The sequence below is a fragment of the Paroedura picta genome, chromosome 9, assembly GCF_049243985.1.
Source record: "Paroedura picta isolate Pp20150507F chromosome 9, Ppicta_v3.0, whole genome shotgun sequence".
NCBI lineage: Eukaryota > Metazoa > Chordata > Lepidosauria > Squamata > Gekkonidae > Paroedura > Paroedura picta.
In genome coordinates this window covers 20,354,763-20,381,220 of record NC_135377.1, presented here as the reverse complement: position 1 = coordinate 20,381,220, position 26,458 = coordinate 20,354,763, and the positions used below count along the sequence as shown (strand labels likewise).

At 44.8% G+C, this 26,458-nt stretch overlaps 2 protein-coding genes and 1 long non-coding RNA gene across 6 annotated transcripts in view; 1 reads left to right on the top strand and 2 right to left on the bottom strand.

Annotated features, from left to right (window-relative positions):
• Positions 1 to 294: 294 nt before the first annotated feature.
• Positions 295 to 6,054, bottom strand: COX6C (cytochrome c oxidase subunit 6C). 3 transcript variants are annotated; one of them, XM_077351813.1, is made up of 4 exons: positions 5,848 to 6,054; positions 2,617 to 2,745; positions 1,431 to 1,574; positions 295 to 394 (listed from the first exon to the last, which is right to left on the bottom strand). In XM_077351813.1, exons 2-3 carry the CDS (start codon positions 2,728 to 2,730, stop codon positions 1,455 to 1,457), a joined length of 234 nt encoding a protein of 77 aa, XP_077207928.1. In that variant the 5' UTR covers positions 2,731 to 2,745; positions 5,848 to 6,054; the 3' UTR covers positions 295 to 394; positions 1,431 to 1,454. The 3 variants fall into 3 exon arrangements, with proteins under 3 accessions (XP_077207928.1, XP_077207927.1, XP_077207929.1); XM_077351812.1 differs by having other exon boundaries at positions 5,843 to 5,955; XM_077351814.1 differs by lacking the exon at positions 5,848 to 6,054 and adding an exon at positions 5,662 to 5,713.
• On the top strand, positions 6,026 to 26,458 carry LOC143844544 (uncharacterized). 2 transcript variants are annotated; one of them, XR_013234024.1, is made up of 4 exons: positions 6,026 to 6,436; positions 7,023 to 7,161; positions 15,557 to 15,796; positions 26,091 to 26,458. It is a non-coding gene; the product is annotated as an uncharacterized LOC143844544 (long non-coding RNA). The 2 variants fall into 2 exon arrangements; XR_013234025.1 differs by lacking the exon at positions 7,023 to 7,161 and having other exon boundaries at positions 6,030 to 6,436.
• RGS22 (regulator of G protein signaling 22) overlaps positions 15,790 to 26,458 on the bottom strand; it is a 76,183-nt gene continuing 65,514 nt past the window's right edge. Inside the window, exons 24-28 of the mRNA XM_077351811.1 lie at positions 26,049 to 26,201; positions 23,656 to 23,766; positions 21,932 to 22,043; positions 20,134 to 20,244; positions 15,790 to 16,066 (exon numbers count right to left, since the gene is read on the bottom strand). Coding sequence (XP_077207926.1) covers positions 20,144 to 20,244; positions 21,932 to 22,043; positions 23,656 to 23,766; positions 26,049 to 26,201 — 477 coding nt within the window. The 3' untranslated portion in view covers positions 15,790 to 16,066; positions 20,134 to 20,143. The remainder of the gene's footprint in view (positions 16,067 to 20,133; positions 20,245 to 21,931; positions 22,044 to 23,655; positions 23,767 to 26,048; positions 26,202 to 26,458) is intronic.

The following is a 26,458-nucleotide window of genomic DNA, read 5'->3' as shown; positions in this document are numbered from 1 at the left end:
TTTATAATCAGCTGAAAATATATCTGGAGAATACCAATAAGGTATTTTTCGGCTCAGATATACTGAATGTATGGTACTCAGATAATTACTTCTCTCTCTTGCCCAAGTTTTAATTGCTCCCTTTCCACCAAGACTTTCTTTCATAAAGCTTGGAAGGGATGGGCAGTAGAACAGCCTCCCTCTCTAGTATCTGCAAGGTCTGGTACAAGAGCATTGTTGCATAAATACTACTCTGTCCCTCCTGTGGTCTTGAAAGACTGCTTTGCCACCAACAGAAAGAGTCAAAGCATCATCTGATGTAAGTACTTCATTTAATGAGCAACATGGTAGTATAACCAGCACTGAAGTTGACAGAAACAGCAGTGTTTAACTTCAGGTTGCTAAAGAAGAGGATCTGAAAAGGAAAAAAAAGAGTTATAAAAGAAAAGAAAATATGTTCCTTCATATATTTAAACCAAGCAACAAAATGCTTTCTACAAGACAAGCGAGTAATTCATACAATGTATAGAAGACCTTGTCCTAGGAACCTACAGACTACAACCAGGCAAACAGAAGAGATGAACTAGCAATGTACATGCACAACGAATGCAGTGTCAGGAGGGTCTAAGGAAGAACTAAAGGCATGCTTTGGACTTTTGAAAAGGATCAGGAAAGACACGTGCAGCACAGGTGTTCTATTAAAGCAGCCAAGGCAAATAAGTCAAGGTAAGTAAGTGATCAGGAAGAGAAGAGAGACGGCCTACAGAAAGAAAAGCCTTTAGCAAGATGAAAGCCATAAGACAGTTTGACAGCAAGTCTCTCCTATGCGGATGTAATGCCTAGCAAAAGTGAGAAGCCCTATTAGTGCAAAAGCAGTGTTTTCAGAATGGTACTGTTCACATTTAATAATAATATTAACATTTTTATTTTTGTACCCCACCCTTTCTAAATAGGGCAGGTAACAGCCTAAGTTAAAACAATCAACTTCTTAAAAATCACTTATAAATATTAAAACATCTATTTATTTACATCAGCTCCATTCAGTAAAATGGGCTGGGGGGGTGGTTCTTTCCTGTAGAGGCAGATCTTCCATCTGTTTCAATATGTCATGGCAACTTCTGGAGCTGTAGTACTTTCTGTCCCCCTTACTTCAGTGGAACACACCAACTATATCTATTACTTTAACTATTTCCTTACACAGTTCTCCCAAGCAACTGCAGGAATCTATGGAACAGCAACACATTATGGCTTTGGAACCACAGTTCACAATATATTGTTGCATCCTCAACCATTCCCAGAAATTTATGGTTCTGCCAGACAAAAGACAACATTTTAAAAATTGTTGCTCTCCAGTATGTGTCCTTGAAACTATGGAGCAAACCAGCTGGCCAAAGGGAAACAGTACCCCCTCCCCATCCCAAGTTTGGCAATGCAAGGTTTTTAAAAGTTACCTGGAGATACTGGCTGCCTTATAATCATTTGAGTGGTGCACTTTGAAATACGCCTGTTTTTCTCATAGCCTCAAACTCTTTTTCAATATCATAGTTCTTATAGAATTCGTCATACGCTCGCCTCCTTGGTATCATCAAACCAAACTGAAATGAAAAAGAAGATTGAAGGCCCCAAAACTAAATTTAAACTGGCAAAGTAAAGTACTTTTTTTGGAAGATTCTTTAGTCTAATTTCTCTAAACATTACATAAATGTGTGCAATGTAAACTAGCTAGAGCAGGTTTTCTCAACCAGGGTTTCATGAAGCCATGGGGTTTCTTGATAGCCCAGGTGGGGGGAATAAATTTATATATATTATATATTATATATGTCAACCTCCCGTCTCCCAAAATGCCCAATGATGGGCCTGGAGGGGATAGGAAGGGGAGGGCCCCTGGGTGGCCATGTACACAGCTATGCTTTCCAGCCATATTCTGCTCAATTGCACCATTTCTTGGTTTTCTCGATGACTGAAGAATGTTTCAGGGGTTTCTCAACAATAAGAGTTGAGAAAGGATGAGCTAGACAAGGGGTAGTCAACCTGTGGTCCTCCAGAGCAGTGTTCCCCAACCTGCGGTCCGCAGCCCAGTGCCGGGCCGCGGCGGCCTTGGCGCCGGGCCGCGGCTTCTTCTTCCCTCCCCCGCCCGAAGCAAGAAGCTCGCCAGGCTGCGAGCAAATCGGCCGTCGAAGCGGCCGATTAGCTTGCGGCCCGGCAAGCTTCTTGCTTCGGGCGGGGGAGGGAAGAGAAGCTTGCCAAGCCGCAAGCTAATCGGCCGCTTTGGCGGCCGATTTGCTGGCGACCCGGAGGGGCCGGGAGGTGAAGCCGCAGCCGCCGTGCCGGCGGCCGCGCAAACACGCATGCGTGGACTGCCGCACACGCATTTGCACCCCTACCGGGTGCAAAAGCGCGTGCACAGCACTCCGCGCACGCGTGTTTGCGCTGGGGCTGCCGCGTGTGCACGGGCCCCTGGGCCGCCCTCTCCCCACTCTCCGGAGCAGTGGTCCGTGGCAGCCGAAAGGTTGCGGACTGCTGCTCCAGAGGATTGCCCTCGGAGAACTTTGGTTACAGGATATTAACCAGTTTACAGAATACTATATTGTTGGAAACAAACTTAGTAGACAGATCTGTAAAAAACTGAAATCTGACCTTGAATGTCAGAAAAATCCCCATAGCACCAATACCCGCCACTGCAAGGTATTTCTTTAGACGGCTGGCCAACAGGCCTCTCATCCTCGGTTTGGTCAGCAAAGCAGATGTCATGATTGAGAACTTTCCCTAGAAAAGAAAAACAAACACTACACTTGAAGCACATCTACTTACCCAATATTAGGTATAAATATGCATCTCTTCAACATATGTAATCGTTTCCTTACTGATGTAGTTTTTTTTTTCTTTTTTCCAAACAACCGAACAACACACTGTGCCAGTTAAAACAGTGGTCCCCAACCTTTTTATCAGGTCAATGCTTGACAATTTTACTGATGCCCAGCGGGGGGATAGTCTTTTGCCAAGGGACATCGCTGCCACCGCCTGGGCCCCTGCTCCGCTTGCTTTCCCGCCGGTGCCCCTGACTTCCCACTGCCCGCTGGGGGCACTGCCAGCAGCAGTTGTGCAGTGCCACGTCGAGGGGGAGCCCCAGCCATGGCGGCCGCTGGAGAGCACCAAAGGTGAACCAGCAGCAGAGTAGCAGGGCAGCCCCCAAAGCAGCAGCCGGGGAGGAGGACAAGGAGGAGCCGTGGCCCGGCACTGACTGATCTACGGACCGGTAGGGACCACTGAGTTAAAGAATTCAGGTAGCAGGTATTGAGAAAACTCTGGCTCAAGCTCTGAAGAGAGACTTCAAGTCACAATGCTGTGCTAAACAGCCAGCTTAAAACAGTTTGCTAAACACAATAAGGTTTGAAAGAAAGCTACAATACCTAGTGTAAGAGTGCAATTAGTTTAAAAGTCAAATAACTGGAAAGCAGATATCATCTCCCGAGCACTCCCAGACAAGCAAACGTCTTCTGTAAACTGTTTGCATGCCTCTTCCCAAGCACGTTAACATGGGGAACTGATGTCTACTACTACAAAAAAAATCTACAGACTTGTACTACGGAGCCCACAAACCCCTCTGCAAAAAAGGCAAGCTGGTCCTACCATCAAAGAGGTTGCACAGGAACCTTGTAATGCTGAACTAAGGCAAGCACCTTTTTGAACTGCTTGAGATTTTTAATTATTTATTAAGCTACATTTATACATACTTTACTGTATATTTCTGTATATTTTATTATACAGAATTTGAATAAACAGGAATGCTGTTCCCGGCCCTAGAGAAGCACGCCTGGCCTCGACCAGGGCCAGGGCCTTTTCAGTCCTGGCCCCCGCCTGGTGGAATGAGCTCCCGGGAGAGCTGCGAGCCCTGCGGGATCTTCCATTGTTCCGCAGGGCCTGCAAGACGGAGCTCTTCCGCCAGGTTTACGGTTGAGGCCAAGGCTAACATCTATGCCCCCCCCAGGACCTGGGATTGGGATTGGAGATGGGTACCATCAATATCCCCTCTCCACCTGCTAGTAGGGGGAAAGGGAAGTTGACTAGCCGATCTTGCCAGGTTAGCTTGCTAACTAATAATTGTTGGATTGTAGTTGTGTTAATTGGATTTTAATGGAATTTATGGGGTTTTAGAATGTTGTAACTCCCGCAAGGGAGTGGCGGGCAATAAATCGAATAATAATAATAATAATAATAATAATAATAATAATAATAATAATAATAATAATAATAATAATAATAATAATAATAATAATAATAGAAGAGTTGGGCTTTGTACCCTGCTTTTGAAAGTCTCAAAATGGCTTCCCTTCTTCTCCCCACAACAGACGTCCTGTGAAGTAGGGTAAGACAGCTCTGTGAGAACAGCTCTAACAGGACTCTGACTGGCCCAGGGTCACTAAGCTGGCTGCATGCAGAGGAGTGGAGAATCAAACCCGGCTCTCCAGATTAGAAACCGCAGCTCTTAACCACTACATCACACTGGTTTATGATGTACCCCGCCCTGAGTCCAAACAGAAAGGGGAGGTAACTATTTATTTCGATTTTTATACTGCCCTTCCCTACGGCTCTGGACAGTTTAGAGAAAACATTTTGGAACATTTACATGGAACAGTATCAGTATCAATATAACAATATAACATACCAACTAGAACAGTATTTCAACAACAATAACTTTGACACTCCCTTGGTAGGTTCGACCTCTCAGTCGGGGAGGGGGGGGGAGGAAGTTGCAGATGTTATGAGTCAGTTGGCCTCAAGTAAATGCCAGAGCTCCTTCTTGCAGGCCCTGCGGAATAGGGGAAGTTCCGGCAGGGCCCTGATCTCTTTGGGGAGCTCATTCCACCAGGTGGGGGCCAGGACCAAGAAAGCTCTGGCCCTTGTTGAGGTCCGATGTGCCTCTTTAAGGCCAGGAATCCGCAGCCAGTGGCGGAAGTGGCAGAGAGTAGAGCTCTTCTGTGGGCATAGGCAGGGAAGCGGTCTCTCAGATACAGTGGGCCCAGACCGCGTATGGCCTTAAAGGTGATTACCAAAACCTTAAACTTAATCCGGAATTGAACTGGGAGCCAGCCAAGTTCTTGGAGAACCGGCTGGATGTGAGATCTCTTAGTGAGAACCCTGGCTACGGTGTTCTGCACCAGTTGTAGTTTCCGGATCAAGAATAAGGGTAGGCCCGCGTAGAGCGAGTTGCAAAAGTCCAGTCTAGAGCAGGGGTAGTCAACCTGTGGTCCTCCAGATGTCCATGGACTACAATTCCCATGAGCCTCTGCCAGCATTTGCTGGCAGGGGCTCATGGGAATTGTAGTCCATGGACATCTGGAGGACCCCAGGTTGACTACCCCTGCTCTAGAGGTGACCGTCGCATGGATCACTGTGGCTAGCTGTTCTGGGTCCAGGTGGGGCACTAGTAGTTTGGCTTGATGAGATGAAGCATTCCAGAAGGAGCTTTCGTAAGGCAGCTCACTTCCGGAATGCAAGCACGGGAGTCAACATTTCTCTTCAAGCCGCTCCTCAACTTCCGGCCTTCAAGAGCCGTTAACTGGGCAAGGCGTGAATAACTTTCACCATAGAGCCGCCGCAGAAAGAGCGGCCACAGCCACTCAAGTGGCCCACAGGGAATAACGCCCCCCCCCCAATATGCAACCCCCCCCCTCAGGTGACCTTGGCTTTCAATCACGGCCGGACACAGGCAGCCCGCAGCCCCCCCCCCCCTACGCGCTGTTCTCTGCCCGCCAAGTCGCCCCTCCCCCCACCCCCGCTCGCAGGGGGCAATAACGGCCGGCAAGGGCGCAAGGCAGCGCGCGCACCCTGCTTAGAACGCGGCAAGCGCGCGGCGCCTGACCTCACCCGCCAACGGCCGTTTGCAGAAACAACCCCGAGAAGTCCTTCCTCCTCGTTCACCTTCCAGGGCGCAGCGGCGGTCTGCGCATGCTCGGTTGCGCGGCAGGGCTTCCATTCGGATACGGCAGGGCGCTTGGTTCAAAACAGGGCCAAGAGCGGCGCTAGGTGTCAAGCGCTAGAGAGCGTCGGCGCGTGCGCGGGCGCCATCGTCGTCCTGCGAGGGAAGCCGCGGGGCGCGATCCGCGTTGTGAGCAGGCGGAGGAAGCCGGCGCGGGTTTCTCGACGGTTCCCCATGCTCGTGGCTCGAGAGAGGCCGGTGCCCCCCGGAGACGCTCCCTCCTGCGCCTCTGTCTGAGGCAGCGCGGAGGGAACCCGGCGAGGAGCCCGGGGATCGTAGCCGCGTCCGGTGGGAGAGGAATCCAGAGCTGTGGCCTGGGCACCGTATCGTTTGAGGAAATCTTCATAAAATGAGGCCCTGGATACCGCCCTGCAGTGGAAGTTAGCCAGGACTGCAGTCCCCGGGAAAGACACGAGACTCTCCCATTCATTCCAGTTCGCTTCTTCCATTAATCTTGGCATGACTAAGTTGCCCTGGGTAAGGGCTAAGTTTTCACTGCTTAACGTGGACAAGATCCACACCCACCTCTTCCCTGCAGTGGAGTGAGGGCACCACCTCCACCCCCCATGTTTTCTCGTAGCCTGAAAGGCATGGCCTTCTCTAGCTGTTGTTGTTGTTATTATTAGTAAATTTCTTAACCGCCTCCCCCCAAAGGCTCGAGGCGGTTTACAGCATATATAAAACCTAAAAAAACACTTAAAACCAATAAAAATACACAATAAATCATCCACCCCCTACAAAAGATGCAGACCCAGATCTCCCAACTAATTCCAGAGGGGAAAGGTGCAAAGAGGGTGCTGATGGTATTCGCTACCGCAACTCCACTGGGGGCGAGAGGAGCATGATATTCCTCACTGCCTGGCCTCAACTATAGACCCAAATACCGTTGAAAGGGGGAAATGTTTTGCTTAGCCTAATCATGACCTTCTAATGTTCTTGTCTGGGAGAATCTGAGGTATAAAAATACATCTCTGCAAAGGGTGGTGTTTTTAGTGCGGCCACTGAGGCCAAATCCTGAATTTTGAAATCAAACATTCATAACTCCTATTTCTTTTAATGACAGAAGTGAAACGGTTCCGCAGGGCTTACAAAAAGGAGCTCCTCCGCCAGGCATTTGGTTGAGGTCGACACAAATCATCGCTTCCAATTGCCCCCGCACACACACGACGACTGCTACTAATCTGCCTAAGCCACTGGGCCCAGTAAGAGTTGAGCTGTGGCTCTTTTACAGTCTCTAACTTACAGTACAGGCTCTACCATTATTCTCTAATATTATTATTGTTATCATATTAAGGTTATTGCTGTTATAATGTTATTGCTGTTATCACCTGTTACCATATATAATCTGTATCTTTTTCCTGTCTCCTGTAAACCGCCCTGAGCCCACTTGTTTTTCAAGCTATTGTAACAAAGACAATATGATAGTTTCTGTTTACATACATTCTGTTTATTGATAGGGAACTAGTGCTGCTGATGCTAGCACCACCTGGATTAGGCTATCTTGTGGGGTACATGTGCCATGGAATATACTGTTGATTCACCCAATATTTAGATAACCGAAGTATTGATGTCATATGAGAATACTGCAGATAACCAGTGTACTTCGGTGCTATCACAATAATGCAATGTGAACAGCATCTTAGAAGTTTGAAACTGGGTTGCTTCAGAAGGCCGTGCCCTAGTCACTCTACCAGCAGTTTCATTATGTGTTACTCTGTGCTTACTACAAAAATATATATTTGCTAGCTTTGCAAAAATAGATTAGCTCCTTTTCCTGTTTATAAAAAAAACGATCGCCTTAGAGCTAATACCAAGCCCAAATTGTTACCATAGAAAGGTGGCAGCTCCATAAAACAGCCATGTTCATCTCAGCCTTACAAATCAGAAATAACAAGAAGCAGAGTGAATAGGTGATTCTAACAGACAAATTATACAAAACTGATGATGGAACATAATATTAAAATCATCCCCCAAACATTGCGGGGGGAAAAACAGTGATTATTTCTCATGTTATTCAGGGAAAACAGTGGAGGATCACTGGTTATAGAAGAAATTTACATCACAGTATCTACTAAGATTTAGTTCTATAAGTTGTATTGCATTATGTGTGCCACTATTTTGCTCACTAAGGCCATACACATGTATTAGAAAGTTATTAAATACCAAACTACAAAAGTAGAATTATAGTTAGAATGTACCTGTGAGGTATACACCTGTGAAATTACTCCTCTCTCCCAGTTAAATCATAAGTTCATTGTTGCTATGATTAACTTTCATGGTATGTCCACTGCCATATTCTGGGTGACATCTGTGGCTTTTAGGCATCTGGGTTGTATTCTACCATTTCTCTCAATCCATTCCTTCAGAACAAGGAGCTTTTCTCCGGGGCATGAAGCTCTTTCAAACAACTTGCATCAGAAAAAGATGTTTTATTCTGGATGAAGTTATCACTGCTAGCTGATCACAGTGGTAGGGTACAAGGCATAGTTTTGTCAATAAAGAAAAAAGATAAGCTTTCCAATGATGCAACACAAACTACAGTGGGACCACTTTGAGAATTTGTAAAAGGCTCTCAATCTGGCAGGAACACGGAGCAACTTAATATTTGAGAGACTGTCAACAAGCAAAAACTAGTCTAAACAAACTCATTATTGTGTTCAAAGATTTTTTTTTAATTATTACAATCCTACGCATGTTTACTCAGAAATAAGCTGCAATGTATCCAATAGGTCTTACTTCCAAGCCTTTATCCATGCCTGTAGCCTTGGCATATACATAAACATTTAACATTTCCCACATCTTCAACAGGCCTAACCTTTAGTAAAGAAACATTTAACCAAATTTGTTACCATGTAGGGAAACTGGGGAAGGCACTGGCAAACCACCCCGTATTGAGTCTGCCATGAAAACGCTAGAGGGCGTCACCCCAAGGGTCAGACATGACTCGGTGCTTGCACAGGGGATACCTTTACCTTTACCTTAGGGAAACTAAAGAATTAGAGATTGGAATTCACATTCTTAATGGTCCTTCCAAGTTAAAATAATTCTATATTATTCTGTGGTAAATGTCAATCAAGGTCTTATGTATTGGACATAGATTCTCATTATGCAGAGAGATTCCGTCCCTTACTCCCCATTTTCCTGTTAATAGAGCCAGCTTGTTATAGTGGTTAGGAGAGCGGTCTGCGAATCTGACGAGTCTGGTTTGATTCTACACTCCCCCACGTGCAACCAGCTGGGTGACCTTGGGCTCACCACAGCACTGATAACACTGTTCTGACCGAGCAGTAATATCAGGGCTCTCTCAGCCTCACCCACCTCACAGGGTGTGGGGAGAGGAAAGGGAAGGAGAATGTAAGCCGCTTTGAGACTCCTTTGGGTAGAGAAAAGCAGCATATAAGAACCAACTCTTCTTCTAATAGGCAATAAAATGTTAACCTTTACAACAAATGCAGAGTCTAGAGTACAACTTCATTGTCATGTCTTGAGGACCCTGCTGGAGCTAATTTAGTCCCCCTGGGCCTGTAAGATGGAGCTCTTCCACCAGGCCTTTGATTGAGGTCAGGCTGACAGAAGGTTTTGCCCCTCCTCTGGGGTTTCTCATTTGTAACATCATCCTTGGGGACTTGGTTTGCATTCTTCGCTTTCCTTTTTCAGTATAGTCAACTGTTTATACTGTCATCTTGTCTGATTCTTGATTTTAAACAACTGGGAGAAGCTGGGTTGGGTGGTATTTTGGAAACTAATAGGATCATTACCCCAGTGATCTTGGGCCTAGAATCCAGGGGTCCCAATCTACACCATTTACAAACCTTTGGGATATCAAGCTTGTTAAAGCTTAGACTACATTTGGCATCATTTTTTTTTGCATTGTAAAATGGCCTGTTTCTACTTTATTGTTTTGTTAGAAAAGAATCTAATTAAGAAATAGTGGCTCTCATGTTTCCTCTGTGTTGACATGTTTAAGCTTTGTGATTAACAGAGCTGGCAATAGATAACAGTGTAAACAATCCCTATGAAATGTATTTTGATTAAATGAAATTTGGTGTGCATTTTTTGCAAGGCACACTTGGGCACGCTCAGAAGAGTATGAGATGTATACAGAACAAAAAAAAATGTAGCACTCTCCCCCTCCCCGCCCCCATCCTCAGCATGAGGCATGACATCCGTGGCCTCCATCCCGGTATTAATTAGCTTGTCTCACCAACCAGAGCTGCAATATATATAAATGAAACCCAAGAAAGCCACCAGCAAGGGCACAATGTTGAAGCCAAATGGAAAACATGAACCAATAAAAAGGCTGAACGGGGAGTAGTGCAAGCTCGGCCTTTGAAGTTGTTTCAAGTACTGCATGGTTTAATTTGGGGGTAATCTTATGATGATAGATAGAAACAAGAAATGTAGGAACAGCTTTTGTAATTTTTGGACCAACTGGAGATGAATCAACTTGGTGGTGGTTACCAATGATTACCACAGCCATTGAATGCATTAGTTGTTATTAAGTGAGATTTTAAATCATCAGCTTGATCAAGATTTGTGAGCTTGGAGGGAATGCAAGTTCCCCATGCCAGTACTTTGTATGGGGTTTAAGCAGTACGATTTGTAAAATCCCAAATAAACCAGTTGGCCTTAATAATTTGGAAAACAATAATGAACGTGATTTTCATATACCTAGTGATTTCACCTTGATGAGTTCAGTTTGGGTTGCGCAGAATTTGGCGCTTTTGTTACCATGCCAGCAGATTAATGGTGAGTGCAACATGGAAGACAAACTTGCTTGCTGTAACTCCTGCGAATTATCTCTTCACATATAATCAACCTAGAGCCAGGATAGAGGCTCCACAAACTGACCTTGCCTAGATTCCTATCTCCACTTTGTTAGTTGTGTGGCTTTTGTAGCTGGCATGGAGTTGTATTTTAATTAATCTAACCTATTTAGGGTTGCCAGCTGTGGGTTGGGAAATACTTGGGAGACTTTGGGGGTGAAGCTGGGAGTGCACAGGATTTGAGGTGGGGAGGGACCTCCATGGCGTATAATGCTATGGGCTCCACCCTCCAAGTCAGCCATTTTCTCCAGGGGAACTGATCTCTTTCACCCGGAGTTGAGCTGTAAAATCAGGGTATTCCTAGGTCCCACCTGCGGACTCCACTCCATAATGGCAAAGTATAATTCTATTCAGCATTCATATAGGGGATTTAAACACTCGTATATTCTAATCCAGGATGTCTGTTACAGCAGCATCAGTTTAGGCCCTGTTAGTTTGACTGATTGCGATTGTACCGCCTTCATCAACTTTTGCAAATAAAAGTTTGGATGCAGCTTCTTCACTCTCACCAGATTCCCCTTTTTACTCCAGGCCCCATCACACATACCTTTTGCCCATATTAACCCCAGCATCCTCAATACAGATTTCTGGTGGCAAAGAGGACTTTCTCTTCCCTTTTTCTCCGGTGGACAAGCTGGTTGGAGCCAACCCAAGAAGAAACGCAGGCCGTCTTCTCTACATGAGCGTTCTCATTAGACACCATTCTTGCGTCTGGGCTTCAGCTCTCTCCCCAGACACAAGACAACACTTCAAAGACTTACCCTTTCAAGGGAAGTCACTGTTCAGTCCTGGACAAGTCCTGGACAACGTAACTCGCAGCTATTTCAACCTAATAGTGAGATGGGTTCCCCCCATCAGCTGTGCAAAAATTTCAATTAGGCTATTCAAGTGACCTGTGCGTCCATTGACAGGGAGGCATCAAAGATCACCCCCAAGTTCCTGGCAGAGGGAGAGATCTCTAATTGCACCCTGTCCAGGCAGGGGAGACCCACTTCCTGATCAGATCCTTTCTGACCCAGCCACAGGACCACCATCTTAGAAGGGTTCAGATTCAGGTGACTGTTTGAGCCAGACCATCACTGCTTCCAAACAACTGGCAAATGTTTCCGGGGGGGGGGGGGAGTCAGGCTGGCCATCCATGCCCACAGCAAGGCTGAATAATGTTCCCAGAGAAGAGGGGACTTTTAACTCCTCTGGGAAGATGCCCAGCAGAGATGGCTCCAGGATCTGGGCTAATGGTTTGGCTGCTCCTTTTGTAGATTCCCTGGTATGTCTGATAGCAGAATTACAGATTATCTCACAGGTCCACTCATGGGACAGAAGGAGCTCTATGTTCCCCAGTATTGCCAACACAGCACAGAAGTCTTACCACGATGAAATTCAGAGGGAGTGAGGAGCTGATGAAGGATTTTAAAAGCTACTTATTATTACCATCCCATTATTTTATAGGAATGTGGAGCAAAAATTAATTCTCATAACTCACTCCAATACACAGAGTATCATTGTATTGTCTTTAAATCAGGATCAAATCACACACTTCTAGACCCATTTTCAAATTAATATTTTACTGGTGTAAAACACAGTTTTTCTGTATTCATTTTGTAAGAGTCATATTTGAGTTTTCGCATAACTAGATATCTGTACAATAAGGGAAACCAGAGACGTTTGAGTAAAGACTCTTTATTGAAAAGCCACACGGTGATTTTTTTCCTACTGCACTGGATCATGAAATCAGCTAGCCGCCTTTGCTTCCTTAGTTTTTGAGGCCTGACAAGATCAGGCCAGTCTGGACAGAGCAGTAATATACAGATTTTTGAGCTAAATCTGTAGCCCAGGCCTAAGTACACCTCTTCAGGAATTCATAAATAAGTCCCATAGAGCTCAATGGGATCTACCCTCAGGTCACAATCCCCTGCATACTTCCCCAGCAATATGGCACCATTAGCTCCTTTTGAACTTAATGCAGACCCCGTTAGCCAGCAAACTGGGCATCCTTAGTAACATCAACATTCAGTTGAACTCTAAAATTCTCATTCCTGTGTTGTTTTTTTTAAGGCAATGAATGAATTATGGCCAGTCATGCAAAATTTGACCATACACCCAAGCCAATATACCAAAGGCAATTTTATGACAGGCAAATAAGACATTCACTTACACCACCTCTATCAGGGCCACGAGGGAAACAGTAGTTTTACTGCAGATATAACTCCATAAGACTGGAGAGCATTCATGTAAAGTTTTATCCTCTCTGACAGAGATCTGGACAATATCTTTCCAAGAAACAAGTACAACAAGCGTGACACAAAGCAGAGACACCAAAGAAGATAAACAGAGATGTTAGTTATTAGCTGCTCGAGAATATAGCAAGGGACCAAGGAAGAACACCCTGACATGCCTGATGGCTATGGGGGGGAACCCAGTTGTAAAAAATGGGCATACGTTGTACTTCCTCGTTACATTTGACAGTGGGGGAAGGAAACTGCCCCTGTAGATGTTGCTGATCCACTCCAAGGCTAACTTCTGCTCATAAAACAAAGTTTGAGTCCAGGGGCACCTTTAAGGCCAACAAAGTTTAATTCTGGGTATAAGCTTTTGTGAGCGTGCACATTTATCTGATGAGTTAGCCTTGTTTGGAGAGTTTGCCATGGGACCTGACATGTAAGCTTACACTCCGAATTAAACTCTGTTGGTCTTATGGGTGTTGCTGGACTCAGACTTTGTTCTGCTTCGGACCAACCCATCTGCCCACCCGAATCACTTCTGCTAATAAAGAAGCCGGAGAACTATTCAGACTGCAAATTTTTGTCATAAGGCCAAGGAAAAGAATATGCCTGCAAGCATACTTGGAACCAATTTCTAGTCCCCAAAGGTAAAGGTATCCCCTGTGCAAGCACCGGGTCATGTCTGACCCTTGGGGTGACGCCCTCCAGCGTTTTCATGGCAGACTCAATACGGGGTGGTTTGCCAGTGCCTTCCCCAGTCATTATCGTTTACCCCCCAGCAAGCTGGGTACTCATTTTACCGACCTCGGAAGGATGGAAGGCTGAGTCAACCTTGAGCCGGGTGCTGGGATCGAACTCCCAGCCTCATGGTCAGAGCTTCAGACAGCATGTCGGCTGCATTACCACCCTGCGCCACAAGAAACTCTTATTTCTAGTCCTCAAGTTATCACTTAATTGGTATGGTGTGAAAGGGAAGGAAGATTTAAGGTGTTTTAATCCTGCAGCATTCCTGGGCCTAGTCTGCACACAATAGATAATGCACTTTCAATGCACTTTAGAAGTAGATTTTCCTGTTCTGCACAGGATAATGTGCATTATCCTATGTGTGCAGACTAGGCCTTGGTCTCCCACCATGCCAATAGTCAGCAGCAAGAAAAGATCTCGGTCCCAGAGCTCTTAGGGGCAGGTGTCCATGGGCAGAGACTAAGGGCCTTTCTGTGCAGTAGATGCAGGCATGCTCATGCTTCCTGCGTTCCCTTTCCCATGAACAAAAGTGCAATGCTCCCATGGCAATCCGCGAAGAGCCATCAATAGTTGCTGTTGCTGTTTACACCCTTCCCTTTAAATAATTTTATAATGAGCTTGCATGGTCTAGTGCAGCAGAACCTAAGCCCACAGAACCAAATAAATAACATTTTCTCTCTTGTGTAAAACAGAAGCACTATAGGAGAACACGAAAACAATATAGCAAGGCAAAAGAGAGAACGAATCGCGCGGCCAGCTATATTTAGGAGCGCAATGAATAAAGGGTGAAAAATCAAATCTCTTTATTGGGTTTCCTTTAAACAATGATGAGAGTTGATGCTGAAAGCTGAGTTGAACAAGGTTCCGGTGTATGCTTGTTTCGATTGTTTTTCAGCAGCAGCAGTAAAAGCATAGAAAACAGCTCTAAGAAGGAACCAATCTCAACGTGGCTGTTTTAGCTTGTCTTGCTTGAGCAGATAGAGGCACTGCAGCCTGTGGTGCAGGGGTAGTCAACCTGTGGTCCTCCAGATGTCCATGGACTACAATTCCCATGAGCCCCTGCCAGCATTTGCTGGCAGGAGTTCATGGGAATTGTAGTCCATGGACATCTGGAGGACCACAGGTTGACTACCTCTACTCTAGATCACTGCACTCTTAGATATAGTTGGCCACATGATTTGTTGTTTCTTTTGCTTTGCTCTCTATGTAAAAGCCAGTTGTGAGGGACTGGGGCTCAGTGGCAAAGCACCTCCTTGACATGCAGAAAGTCCTGGATTCAACCCCCAGCATCTTCAGTTAAAAGGACCAGGAGATGTTAAAGAAGTCTGCCTGAGACCCAGGGAGATTTGCTGCCAGCTTGGGTAGACAATCTTGCCCTTAAAGGATCAATAGTCTGATTCAGTATAAGGTAGATTTGTGTATTCATTTCCTTAACATGTTGTCACACACAACTGTGACCAACCACACCCCAAGGCCAGAATCTATATAGAAGCAGACTTATTCTCCATGGTTGAAGTCAACAGGAAAGAACACAAGTTTAATCCCCAGCATTAATGGTGCACTATTGTGTGTTAGATCCTCTTGTGGCGCAGAGTGGTAAGGCAGCAGGCATGCAGTCTGCTCTGCCCATGAGGCTGGGAGTTCGATCCCAGCAGCCGGCACAAGGTTGACTCTCAGTCCACAATCAGCAGACGGATTGTGACCTAGGTTCATGTGACCTAGTATGGTTAGACTGATGCCCAAAGGTCTTAAACAAGAATCTTTCCCAGCCTTGAACTCAAGATCCTTTAAAAACTCTTCTACAGAGCTACTACCTCAGGATGGCCTCTGCCTATCCTCCACCTGCTGATGCTTCAACAGGCCAGAGAGCAAGAGGTGGCGTTTTGTATCTTGGAAAGTGAGAACAGACTGTTGTCCAGGGATCCTTTGGCAACGCCATTCCCTACGAGTGGGAGATTCCAACTGCTCCGTCACACTGGCACCCTGGCCATCTGGACCACCACCACCACTTCACTCCACATTATAAGATCTGTACTTCACAGAAGGTATGTATGCATGCTGATGATGCACAACTCCAGTTCCCAGAGGGATGATACGTGTTTGAATTTGCAAACTTCAGCTAAATAAGACCACTCCAGCTACCACTGAATGAAGAGCAGGTGGCGTCTCCACTGCTCGTTCTGTTAGAAGATGTCTCTTGATGTACTGTGAAAAACAGAAGGGTCTGTTGCCTACATTTGTTTATTTCTACTGTAGACAGCTCCCATGAGCGGCTGCAAATCCGTCGTTCCTTCATCCAATTCCTTTCTTAAGACCTGGGGGGCGGGAAATGACAATTGTCGTTATTATTGTTATTCTTATTTTCATGCATGTTCCACCTTTCTCATTGGGAGTCAAAACAGATGAAAAGTAAAGTTTAACCAAAATTTTCAATCAGTTGTGGATTACACTGTCCAGTAACGCATGACAACATCAGTCAATCACTAATAAGATTACAAGATATGATAACATTTAAATCTAACAACAAGGATTCCTAGATAGACAAAATAACTAACATAATTTAATGTGACAAACTGGAAAGAAAGACTTTCTCAAGCTGTGATGAAAGCAATTACATTTTTGTCCCTTTCATGCAAAACACCCTTTTAAATATCTGATGTTTCCTGCCCAATGGCTAATGAGGCATGTAATAGCAGAAATATCCTTTTTAAAGTTATGAGTGGTTGAATTCAATATAAATGTTTTGGCCAGGTTTGAAGGAATTAATGAAAAGGTCCTGGGAAGTCCAGCACTGTGAAAGTCAAATTGGTTGCCACGTATCAAAACTGAAGGCTGCTGTATGGGAAACAAATGCCTAAGTTTATTTGGTTTATTTGTTTAGAAAATGTATCTGCCACCTCTCTATAGCCCTGCTCAAAGTGAAAAAAAATACAATAAAATCAGTTTTGAAAAAGGATGATCAATAATAAACCAAGCTATAAAAACAAGCCAGGGGCATAAAAACAGGATAAAGCCTAAAATAATCCATGTAACAATCCTTAGACTAGAAGCTCAGCATAAAGCAGCTCAAAGAAAATGGAACTCTTCAGTTAAAAGCCTGCGTAAAAAGAAACAGGCTAGTGCCTGAAGGATACTAAGGTAGGTGCCAGGTCAGTCTAAACTGGGAAAGGGCATTCCAAAAGCAGGGTGTCACCACTGAGAAAGCCCTGTACTTGCCACCCTTCTGCACAGAGGCTCTTAATCGCTGGTCATAGTTTTCTCAGAGCTCTCTCAGCCCAACCTCCCTCACAGGGTATCTGTTGTGGGGAGAGGAAAGGTAAATGATTGTAAGCTGCTTTGAGACTCCTTCAGGAAGTGAAAAGCAGGGTACAAAAAACTAGCTCTCCTCTCTTATCCCTATAAGTATGTTCTTGTTTGTCAGCAGGCTTGGTTTTCCAAGACATCATCCTAACCATAATGCTATATAAAGGTAACGGTATCCCCTGTGCAAGCACCGAGTCATGTCTGACCCTTGGGGTGACGCCCTCTAGCGTTTTCATGGCAGACTCAATACGGGGTGGTTTGCCAGTGCCTTCCCCAGTCATTACCGTTTACCCCCCAGCAAGCAGCTGGGTACTCATTTTACCGACCTCGGAAAGATGGAAGGCTTGAGCCGGCTGCTGGGATCGAACTCCCAACCTCATGGGCAGAGCTTCAGACTGCATGTCTGCTGCCTTACCACTCTGCGCCACAAGAGGCTCTTATAATGCTATATATTAGTCTTGAAATGTTAAAGCATGCATGTTTCACAGTACTGCATAGAACACACAAACTATTGAACTGGTATTTCATTTTTGTACACATTATTTATTATTTTAAAATTATTTTAGCACTTTCTGCGAATATCAAATGTACAACTTTATCCCCGCAAGATTAAACAAAACTGTAAACAGAAGTACATTTTCGCAGTTTATCAAATTTTAACTAAATACGATTAACTCTACTACAGCATTTGGGCTGCATCTCATGAACATTCTCATTCCTTTGACAAGCTGTGAATTTAATCACTGACCCATAAACCTCTTTTTATTTTAACAATCCACCTGCTGATTTCCAAAATCTCCTTTCATTCCCAAGGCTGTGCAAATGTTAAATGTGCAGCCATAATAAAATTCAATAGTATTAGTTGTAATTTCTTTGGAATTTCAGGGATGTAATTTAACAACACACATTCAGGAGTATGAACAGGCATTTAATTTGAAGTATAATCCTCATAAAGGTTTTATTCAAGCTGGAGAGACCCACATTGTATTTTTCTTGCCGACAGACACAAGGTGGTCAGGGGCACTGACTGCTGGGTTTATTATAGAAAAAATGGCATTTCCTGGCCTCAAGACTGAGCGGCAGAATAGCTTGTCTACGTATTATAACCCCCCAAAAAATCCACATTATTCAATGGGATGTAAATAGACATCAGATTTCTGCCTTCGTTGAACCAAGGTGGTTTGGGGAAGCTTTAAAAAGCAAACACTTTTTAACAATGAAAATAGTGAGAGGCTATATATGTTTACTCATGAGCAAATGTGTTTACCCAGACCATTCCGTACTCATTGCCTAATGCAATTTCAGTACACTTTAGAAGTAGATTTTCCTGTTTTGGACCGTTTATGCACTGGGAACTTCACTGCCCCAGCTCCTGTGCAGCAGCACAAATCAGGGGTGGATGACGTGCACCAGGCCAAATGCTCCCCCGTGTGGGTGCAGGAAGAAGTGGGGCAACCTGCGACAACTAAAACTCCAGCCTGCAGCCCAGCATGAAACCTCCAGTGCATAAACGGTCTTGCACAGGAAAATCCAGTTGCAAAAGCACATTGAAGATGCATTATCCAACATGTATGGAAGGAGCCCAAGAGGGCCCACGCTAGCTCAATCTCATCAGGCTTTGAAGCTAAGCAGGGTTGGCCCTGGCTAGTACCTGGACGGGAGACGACCAAGGATGTCCAGGAGGGGCAGGCAACAGCAATCTACCTTTAAATGTCCCTTTGGGGTCACCATAACCTGGCTGCAACTTTACACACAACAAATATGGACACTATTGCAAGCCTAAGAACCAAAAATGTAAAACATCAGGAACGAGCTTAACAGAATCCCACATGGCTTAGAGGTGTGCTTCATTCTGGATGAGAGCAGGAGCAATATTAATACTGGACCAAGAAGCTGGTGGTGTGCCATCATTGCGCAGATGGGGAGACCAGAAAAAATAAAACAGCAACACAAGGGCAATACCAATTATTCTCAGGAAAGCAGACTTTGGCAATGCGAGAGAGAGAGAGAGAGAAAGGAAGCAAGCCCAGCAGGAGCAGCGTTTCCACACTGCAGGCAGGATCTCAGGAGAGTGATGTCAGAGATGCACAGAGGGGAACACAGAGCTGTTCAGTTGACAGGCCTGCTGTTGCCAGTCAGCAAACACACCTGGACAGATTTATACTCACAAGAAGAGAAGGACGTGACTAAAGCATCAGAACTTATCAAAGCATCAAGCCACCAGAAAATGTATAATTAAGGTATTTAGACATTTATTTTGGATCCAGGCTGCTTCCACATGTTGCTCTAGCAAGAGCAACAAAGCTGTTTCCCCGATGCTTGCCCCTGCCTCAGGCCCCTGCAGCCACCCTTTCTCGCCCCCAAACAGTTTTGTTTTGTTTTTTAAAACAATCTGGGACTTAATAGGTAGTTATAGCATTACAATGATCTATTGCCTTGATATATTAGTTCACTTTTTTTTCATTTTTAAGGTAATTCTCTAGCATTTTTATTGCAAAGTTATAAGAGGAAATGCACTACCTGCACCTTTCACCTCCACAATAAACAACAACCACAAAAAGGAAAGCAGGGAACTAGCAGATTGTGACAATAGATGGACATATTGTTATAACACTATAGCAATCTGTCAGTTACTGAAAAAAAGCCCCATCCAATCCTTTCAAGGGGGGGCAATACGTACCCCAGAGGCTGAGGCAATGAAAATAGTACCAATGTGGGTGGGACATATAAAAATGCACACCATTTGCATCCCAAGGCTCTTTGACTGTGATCTTTCCAAAGCAATTCGGAAACCAACTTTAAGAAAGATTGCAGCAAAGTGGAGGGAAATACAGGGGGAAGAATGACTAGAGGACAACATCTTATAGATGCACCAAAAAACAATGCTGTGGTAAATACGCAACGCATTCAAGGGGAAGCAGCACCAGTCACATTCCAGTTCTGGGTTGAATACTGAATAACAATATCAACAGCGATCCAAGGAGATTTGTTGCAACAGGAGAACACAGACTAATAAGAAACTGACCACATAATGCTAAAAATACCAAACTGAAACGCAATGGATCTCTTTGTGACATACTTCAAGGCTCTCAGTGAAAACTGCGTTGTTTCACAAAAGCAGAGGTGAAGGTGGATGAGCCACTTGGCTTTTCTGCTCCCCATGGCTTCAGAGTGAATACAGACGAGATACCTGGATTTCAAAACAAACACACAAATCTGAGAACTACAGAAAAGCCCAAAGCTTTGCAGGGTGCAAACTGTCATGGTCAGCCCAACAATATATGGCTTATAACTGCTGGTAAGATCTGGGAAGCAGTATCACAGTGACCTAAAGCAGCAGCATTGACTGGGACTGGGGAGGCCTTGTAACACAGCAGCTTTCATTTTGTTTCCACCCCACCCCACCCCACTCTCCAACTTGGTGTCAGAACTGACTTCTTGCACACATACATATTATGGCAGTAAATTAGGTCACCAAGCTACTTTGGTGTAGATTTGGGTTCAAACTCAGGGCCGCTGAGAGGGGGCGAGTGGGGGAGGCAAAATTTCTGGGGCCCAAGTCATCTAGAGCAGGGACAGTCAACCTGTGGTCCTCCAGATGTCCATAGACTACAATTCCCATGAGCCTCTGCCAGCGTTTGCTGGCAGGGGCTCATGGGAATTGTAGTCCATGGACATCTGGAGGACCACAGGTTGACTACCCCTGAGCTAGAGGGTCCCTGAAGCCAGTGTCCTGTTGCATTTAGAATGCATCTCCATTTATTTTGGGTACCGAGGGAAACAGTCCTAAGACAAAACAGAGTAAACACCAGGAGCTCTGATTTCTGCAAGGGCCACTACAAGGAGGCAAACACTTGCATATCCCTCCCAGTGGGTGAAGGCTTTGTCCTTTTGCATACCCTCAATAACTATTATTGGCTCTCCCTCCGGTGTTTCTTGTTTATGTTTTCAGTTGAATTTTATCATTTTCACTGCATTTTTGTTTTAATGTTTTAGTTTTTTTTAATGCTTGCCACCTTGTGGACTCTGATTGGCCGGAAAGGCAGTATAAAAATGTTTAAAACAAATAAATATCCTGTTAAATCCAGCCAGCCAGCCCAACTCACGGCTGTTACAGTCATAGCCAAACTGTGAGCTGACTTGTAGCCAGCTTATGAAAGACATGAGAAAGACCCAATCAATCTTCCAATATGAACAGACAAGTAGCCACAATCCAAAGCTTTAAGAGGGAAAGTGCTGCCATCCTTTTGAGACAGGTTCGACAGCAGATAGCAGAGCTGGGGACATGGCTTAGGAGGAACCCTAAACATGAACACAAGACCCCAGTTGGATCAGAACAGTGGTTGATGTCATCTAGCATGTTACTTCACACAGTGACCAATCAGTAACCCAGTGACCCACAGATAGTATGCATAGGCCAAAGCTAAGTTTAAAAAATAAACCAAAAAATGCAAGAAATTATTTGAGCACTCTTATGTTTGTGAACTTACTGTGGATCCCCCATTCTTATTCTTTAATTCTACATTATCACATGTAGCATTGCTGATCATAACCACTCCCAACTTCTTATTAGGTCTGGAAAGGAAGGGGACAGGCAACTCATCCTGTCTTTTATGCTAGAAGAACATGTTCTCCCAAACTTAATCCTCAGAGGCAGGTTTCATCTGTGTCTCATATATATAGTGAATGTTCTTTAACAGGGAACATACTGCTGAAATGACTCACGTCTGTATATATCCTAAGTAACAGAAACTGGATAAAAGTGTGTGTGTGTGTGTGGGGGGGGGAATGGTGCTTTGTGTATTTGCCCCCTCCCCCAAAAAAAGACCTGTAACTAACCGTATCCCTCCAGCCACAAAATCTGATGTAAATCTTGCCTGTATAAAGTGAAGATGCTAATGATCTTTTCTCTAGGTCTTCCTGAATCTTCAGGAGTACTCTTTCTTGATGGAGAGCTTCCACGTACTTTGAATATGACCAGGAAACTTGCTAAAAATTAAATAGCAAAGAAGTTAGTCAACTGTGTTCAGGTTTTCTGATGAGAAAGAGCCCACAAGAGATTCCCCTAATAATATCAACTTTTTCTCATTGGAAGCAGTTCTTTAAAAGAAAAGCATTTACTTCTGAAGCTGCCAAAGGGAAGAAGATTATGATGATGGCTTGCACATAGGGGGAGGCTTTTGTGGTTTTCCTGTACCTGTCGCTGGTCTAGTGCAGCAGCAACAGGACTTCCACATAGTTTCCGGCTATTCCCTACTTTCCCACAATTTCCCTACTCCAGTCCCACAGCAGTGGCCATCCCCCTTCCCCTAGACACTGGGGCTTTTTCAATTGTTTTAAAAATTGGCAGCAGAATATCTTTATCTGTCAATATATTATTATCAAAGTTTGTAACCAGTTCTCTTTAATTTTTAAAAACTGTAAGTTTCTAGCCTCTTCCACACTTCCTCCCTTGTATCTCTACAACAGAAGCAGATAGAGACTTGCTTTGTCAAAACCTGAAAGCTGGAAAGTCAAAAACATATTACACATATTGTTATAATAGTATTTTGTTGATTTTAGAACAAACAAAAAAGTCCCGCCTTCCCTGCTGTGGGGAAAGGAAACGGTCACTGTAGGGAGAAGGTCAGAGAAAATGGCTGCCAGGAAAATCCAGACTTTCCCGCCAACATAGCAGCCATCCAGGATTTATTGCAATTTCCCCCAAAACTTTGCAGTAATGCGGGTTTGAGAAAAGCTAGGAAGTGCATGAATGTGCAAGTGCGATTGCATTGACTTCAGTGGATCTAGAAATGGAAATGGTTAGCCATTTTCTATTTCTTGGCTCCATAATAAACCCAACTGAGAATGCAACCAAGAAAATCTGAACGAGAATGAGACTAGATAGGGTAGCCATAAAGGAGTTAGAAAACATTCTGACATATGATGCTGGAATCATCAAAAAGACAAATAAGTTTCTAGATCAAATCAAGCCTGAATTCTCCTTAGAAGCTAAGATGCCTAAATTGAGGCAATCATATTTTAGTCACATCATAAAAGAGTTACTGGAAAAGACAATAATGCCAGGAAGAGCTGAAGGCAGCAGGAAAAGAAGAAGACCCAACATGACCATAGATTCATAGAGTTGGAAGGGACCTCCAGGGTCATCTAGTCCAACCTCCTGCACAGTGCAGGTTGACTGAATCAAGGAAGCCACGGTCTTCAGTTTGCAAGCCCTGGGCAAGGCTTTTAATGATAGGATGTTTGGGAGGCAATTAATTCATAGGGTCACAATTAGTCGGAAGCAACTTGATGGCACTTAACACACACCTAACACAATACTGCTCACGATTGCGGTGTTAGGCTTCACTTCAATCACCTCTGTTGCAGGATTGAAATGTATTATATTCAACGGGGTGCACCATCTAGCCTAGGCCATTGTATCACTTCATTAATAACAACAAAGAGAGGAATTAACTATGCATGCGTGCATGCTACACACAGTGACCTGGTATGTACCAGTGTTGGCTTGGGCAACAGTGGCACAGCAGCACCAGGGGAGAAGGTCTCTTGCTTGTTATAGAAACAATCATTTTTATATGGTCAGTGTTTGATTATTCACCTGTCGGCCATATCCTGTGAAGCTCATTACAGATGACTGGTCACTGTGGGTTGTTTTACCCTCAGGAGTAGAAGGTGACTTTAGAGATATAATAGATTTCTTCCTTTGCACCTAAATGTAAACAAAATAAAAGTTTGATTATTCGCTGCTCAAGATTGCTTAAAGAGAAAGAAAATGGGATGGCAGATGTTTCTGCAGATCTTTGCTCTGTCACTTCATTCTGCTATTATAATCAAAGTCAAGGGCAATGCCTCAGCAATACCATCTGAGGCACTTGGGGGGCAGCTAGAGTAGATGCAGAGGCCACTGTTCCTCCGCTGCGAAATTCATAGCCCTGAGAATCTAAAGGACAGGCTTTGTTTTTCTAAAAAGCTACAAAAATGACACTGAGATGAGGTGAACAGGTCTCATGGGTAACAAAGGTGCATCTCCAGAGGCTGTTTCACTCTGCCCAGTAGCTGCTTAAGAAAGAAAAAGAGGTGCAAGTCTTCCTTCTTTTGACCTTGAAAGTACCTTGGGGGTTGGGGTGGGGAGAGGGATTTGCTGCTCAGAATGAAGATAGTGTGGTGTGCCATCCCTCAGTGGACACAATTACTTTCCCCATCCTGTGTCACTTAGCAACTGCCGTATCCTCCAGTGATATTCCTCTGAGGCCGAATGCTCATCTGCTGCCCAGTGGTAGAGCAAGTTGGGGGGGGGGGAAGTAGGGTGCCACCACCTGAAGGCTTGCCACCCCAGAGGGAAGGTGGGAGTGGAAGGCAAGAATGGAGAGTACTTCGGGTATTAATATTGCCAGGGAATTATCAGATCCCAACAGTTAGTTACGATAATCTGGCTCTCCAACCACTACACATCAGCTCTATTCTGCCCTCTCCCCTTCCCAAGTTGAGCTCCCAGCTAGGGATGTGTATTGCGGGGCAAAAAATCTATCCTTTTGGATTTGACCTCAAGTCAACCGAATCACTGATTCAGTATATCAGTTCAAGTTTGAATGATAGGAAGTTTGAACCCATTCTGCCGAAACAGTCGCCAGGCAGCTGATCCTGCTGTGGAGAGAAGCTTCTCCAGGGATCAGCTGTTTGCAGGCTCTGGAGGCACTTTAATCAGCATTGATTTGAGCATTTTCAGGCTTCCATGCGTAGGCTTTAGTCTGCATGTCAGATTTCAGCAACATTTCTATGTGTGTTTTATGTTAAAACTAGTTGTAAAGCCCGTTGTGTGCTGTAATGCAACAGGCGCTAGCTCATGGTTTGATGTGGGTTTAGTGCCTCACTTGGAAGCTGCCAACCCTAAGAGGAGGTCTCTCTGTGCACCACAGTCCTAACCCAAGTCAGGTTCATGCACACCTAATAAGTTCGGAATTCCAGAACATGAACCTATCTTGCAACCTTAACTCCTCTCTGCAAAATTTTCTTGACCTGAAATAGGCCGGGGGCACTATGTGGCTGGTTAGGTGGCTGTGGAGGCAATATATCCTTTTGAGGCCCCACCTCAAATCCATATCCATATCCCTATCCCAAATCCATATCAATCCATGGTTACTCGATATATTTGTGAAACAGCCTGGGGGTGGAACATGTCCGGCTTTCCAAGCTGGAATAGGGCCAATCAGGGTGCAGCCGGCTGCACCCTGATTGGCCTTGCCCTTACATCTCCCACCCTCCCTCCCTGGATGCTAGCCATGTTCTTCTCAGATGCGCCAGAGACAGAGAGAGACACACACAGCCCTGCCAGACCGAACATATTCCCTCCTGTCACTCCTGCTACGAGGGGGGCAGAGAGAGACACAGAAAGAGCTGCCCCAAGACCAGCCCTGCTCCCTCCTAAGGACAAGCCCTAATTACCTGCTCTGGCTCCTGCTGCGAGGCACACCAAGACAGGGAAAGGGAGAGGGAGAGAGAGACACACAGAGAGAGATCTGCACCTCCCAGTGTCCCCTAGGTCCTAGCGCCCATTGTATTCCTGCTTGCAATGGGCTTTCTTGCTAGCGAAATAAATGAACAGGATTGATGAAAACAAGCAATTGCTAAGAAGCAGTTATGCCCACTGAACATCTATGGTGTCCGGCTATGGCTCCCTCTTACCTCCCCTGTTGGGTATTGTGTTAGGGGGAAGGGTAGACAAGTAACATCACCATGTTTTATTTCTTATGTTTTTTGTATTTTTATGTTCTGTATTAATGTTTTATTGGGGTTTTAGTGTTCATGGAGTACTATTGTAATCTGCCACGAGTCGGTTCTGGGAGTGGTGGGAACAACAACAACAACAACAACAACAATTTTAAGGCCTGTTTTCAGTGGCCCTGGCAGAATTCAGATCAAGTCCCTACCAGAGATTCCTCTGCTTGTCCAGTTTGCCTAACGTGGGTTGTGTGGCTACCGTCCTTTGCTCACCTTGTCTTTGTCCTCTTCTTTTGCTTTCTTCTGCTTCTCTAGTTTCTTTCCTCTTTGGCTTTCCAGAAGAGCCAAAATGTCTTCATCCGCCAGATTTCTTCGGAACTCGCAAAATGTTGGCCAAAACTTAAACAGGAGAGCGAAAATAGTCATCTGGAACAGAAGGAAGAAGAAAGGAAGTCTCACGTAGCAATGCTGCATGGAAACAAAACAGGACTGGTGACAATCAGGGTATTTTTGCCTTAATAATGCTGTAAGTGTTTCCTTTCTCATGCATAGCATCAGTCATCCCCTGCATTGTCTTCTTACAGTTTAGTCCAGAACCACACATGCCTCTCATAACTATGTGTTTACTGCTGATGAGAAATCTGGCCAAGCCACATTTTCAAATCCCTTTCTGCATTAAGAAA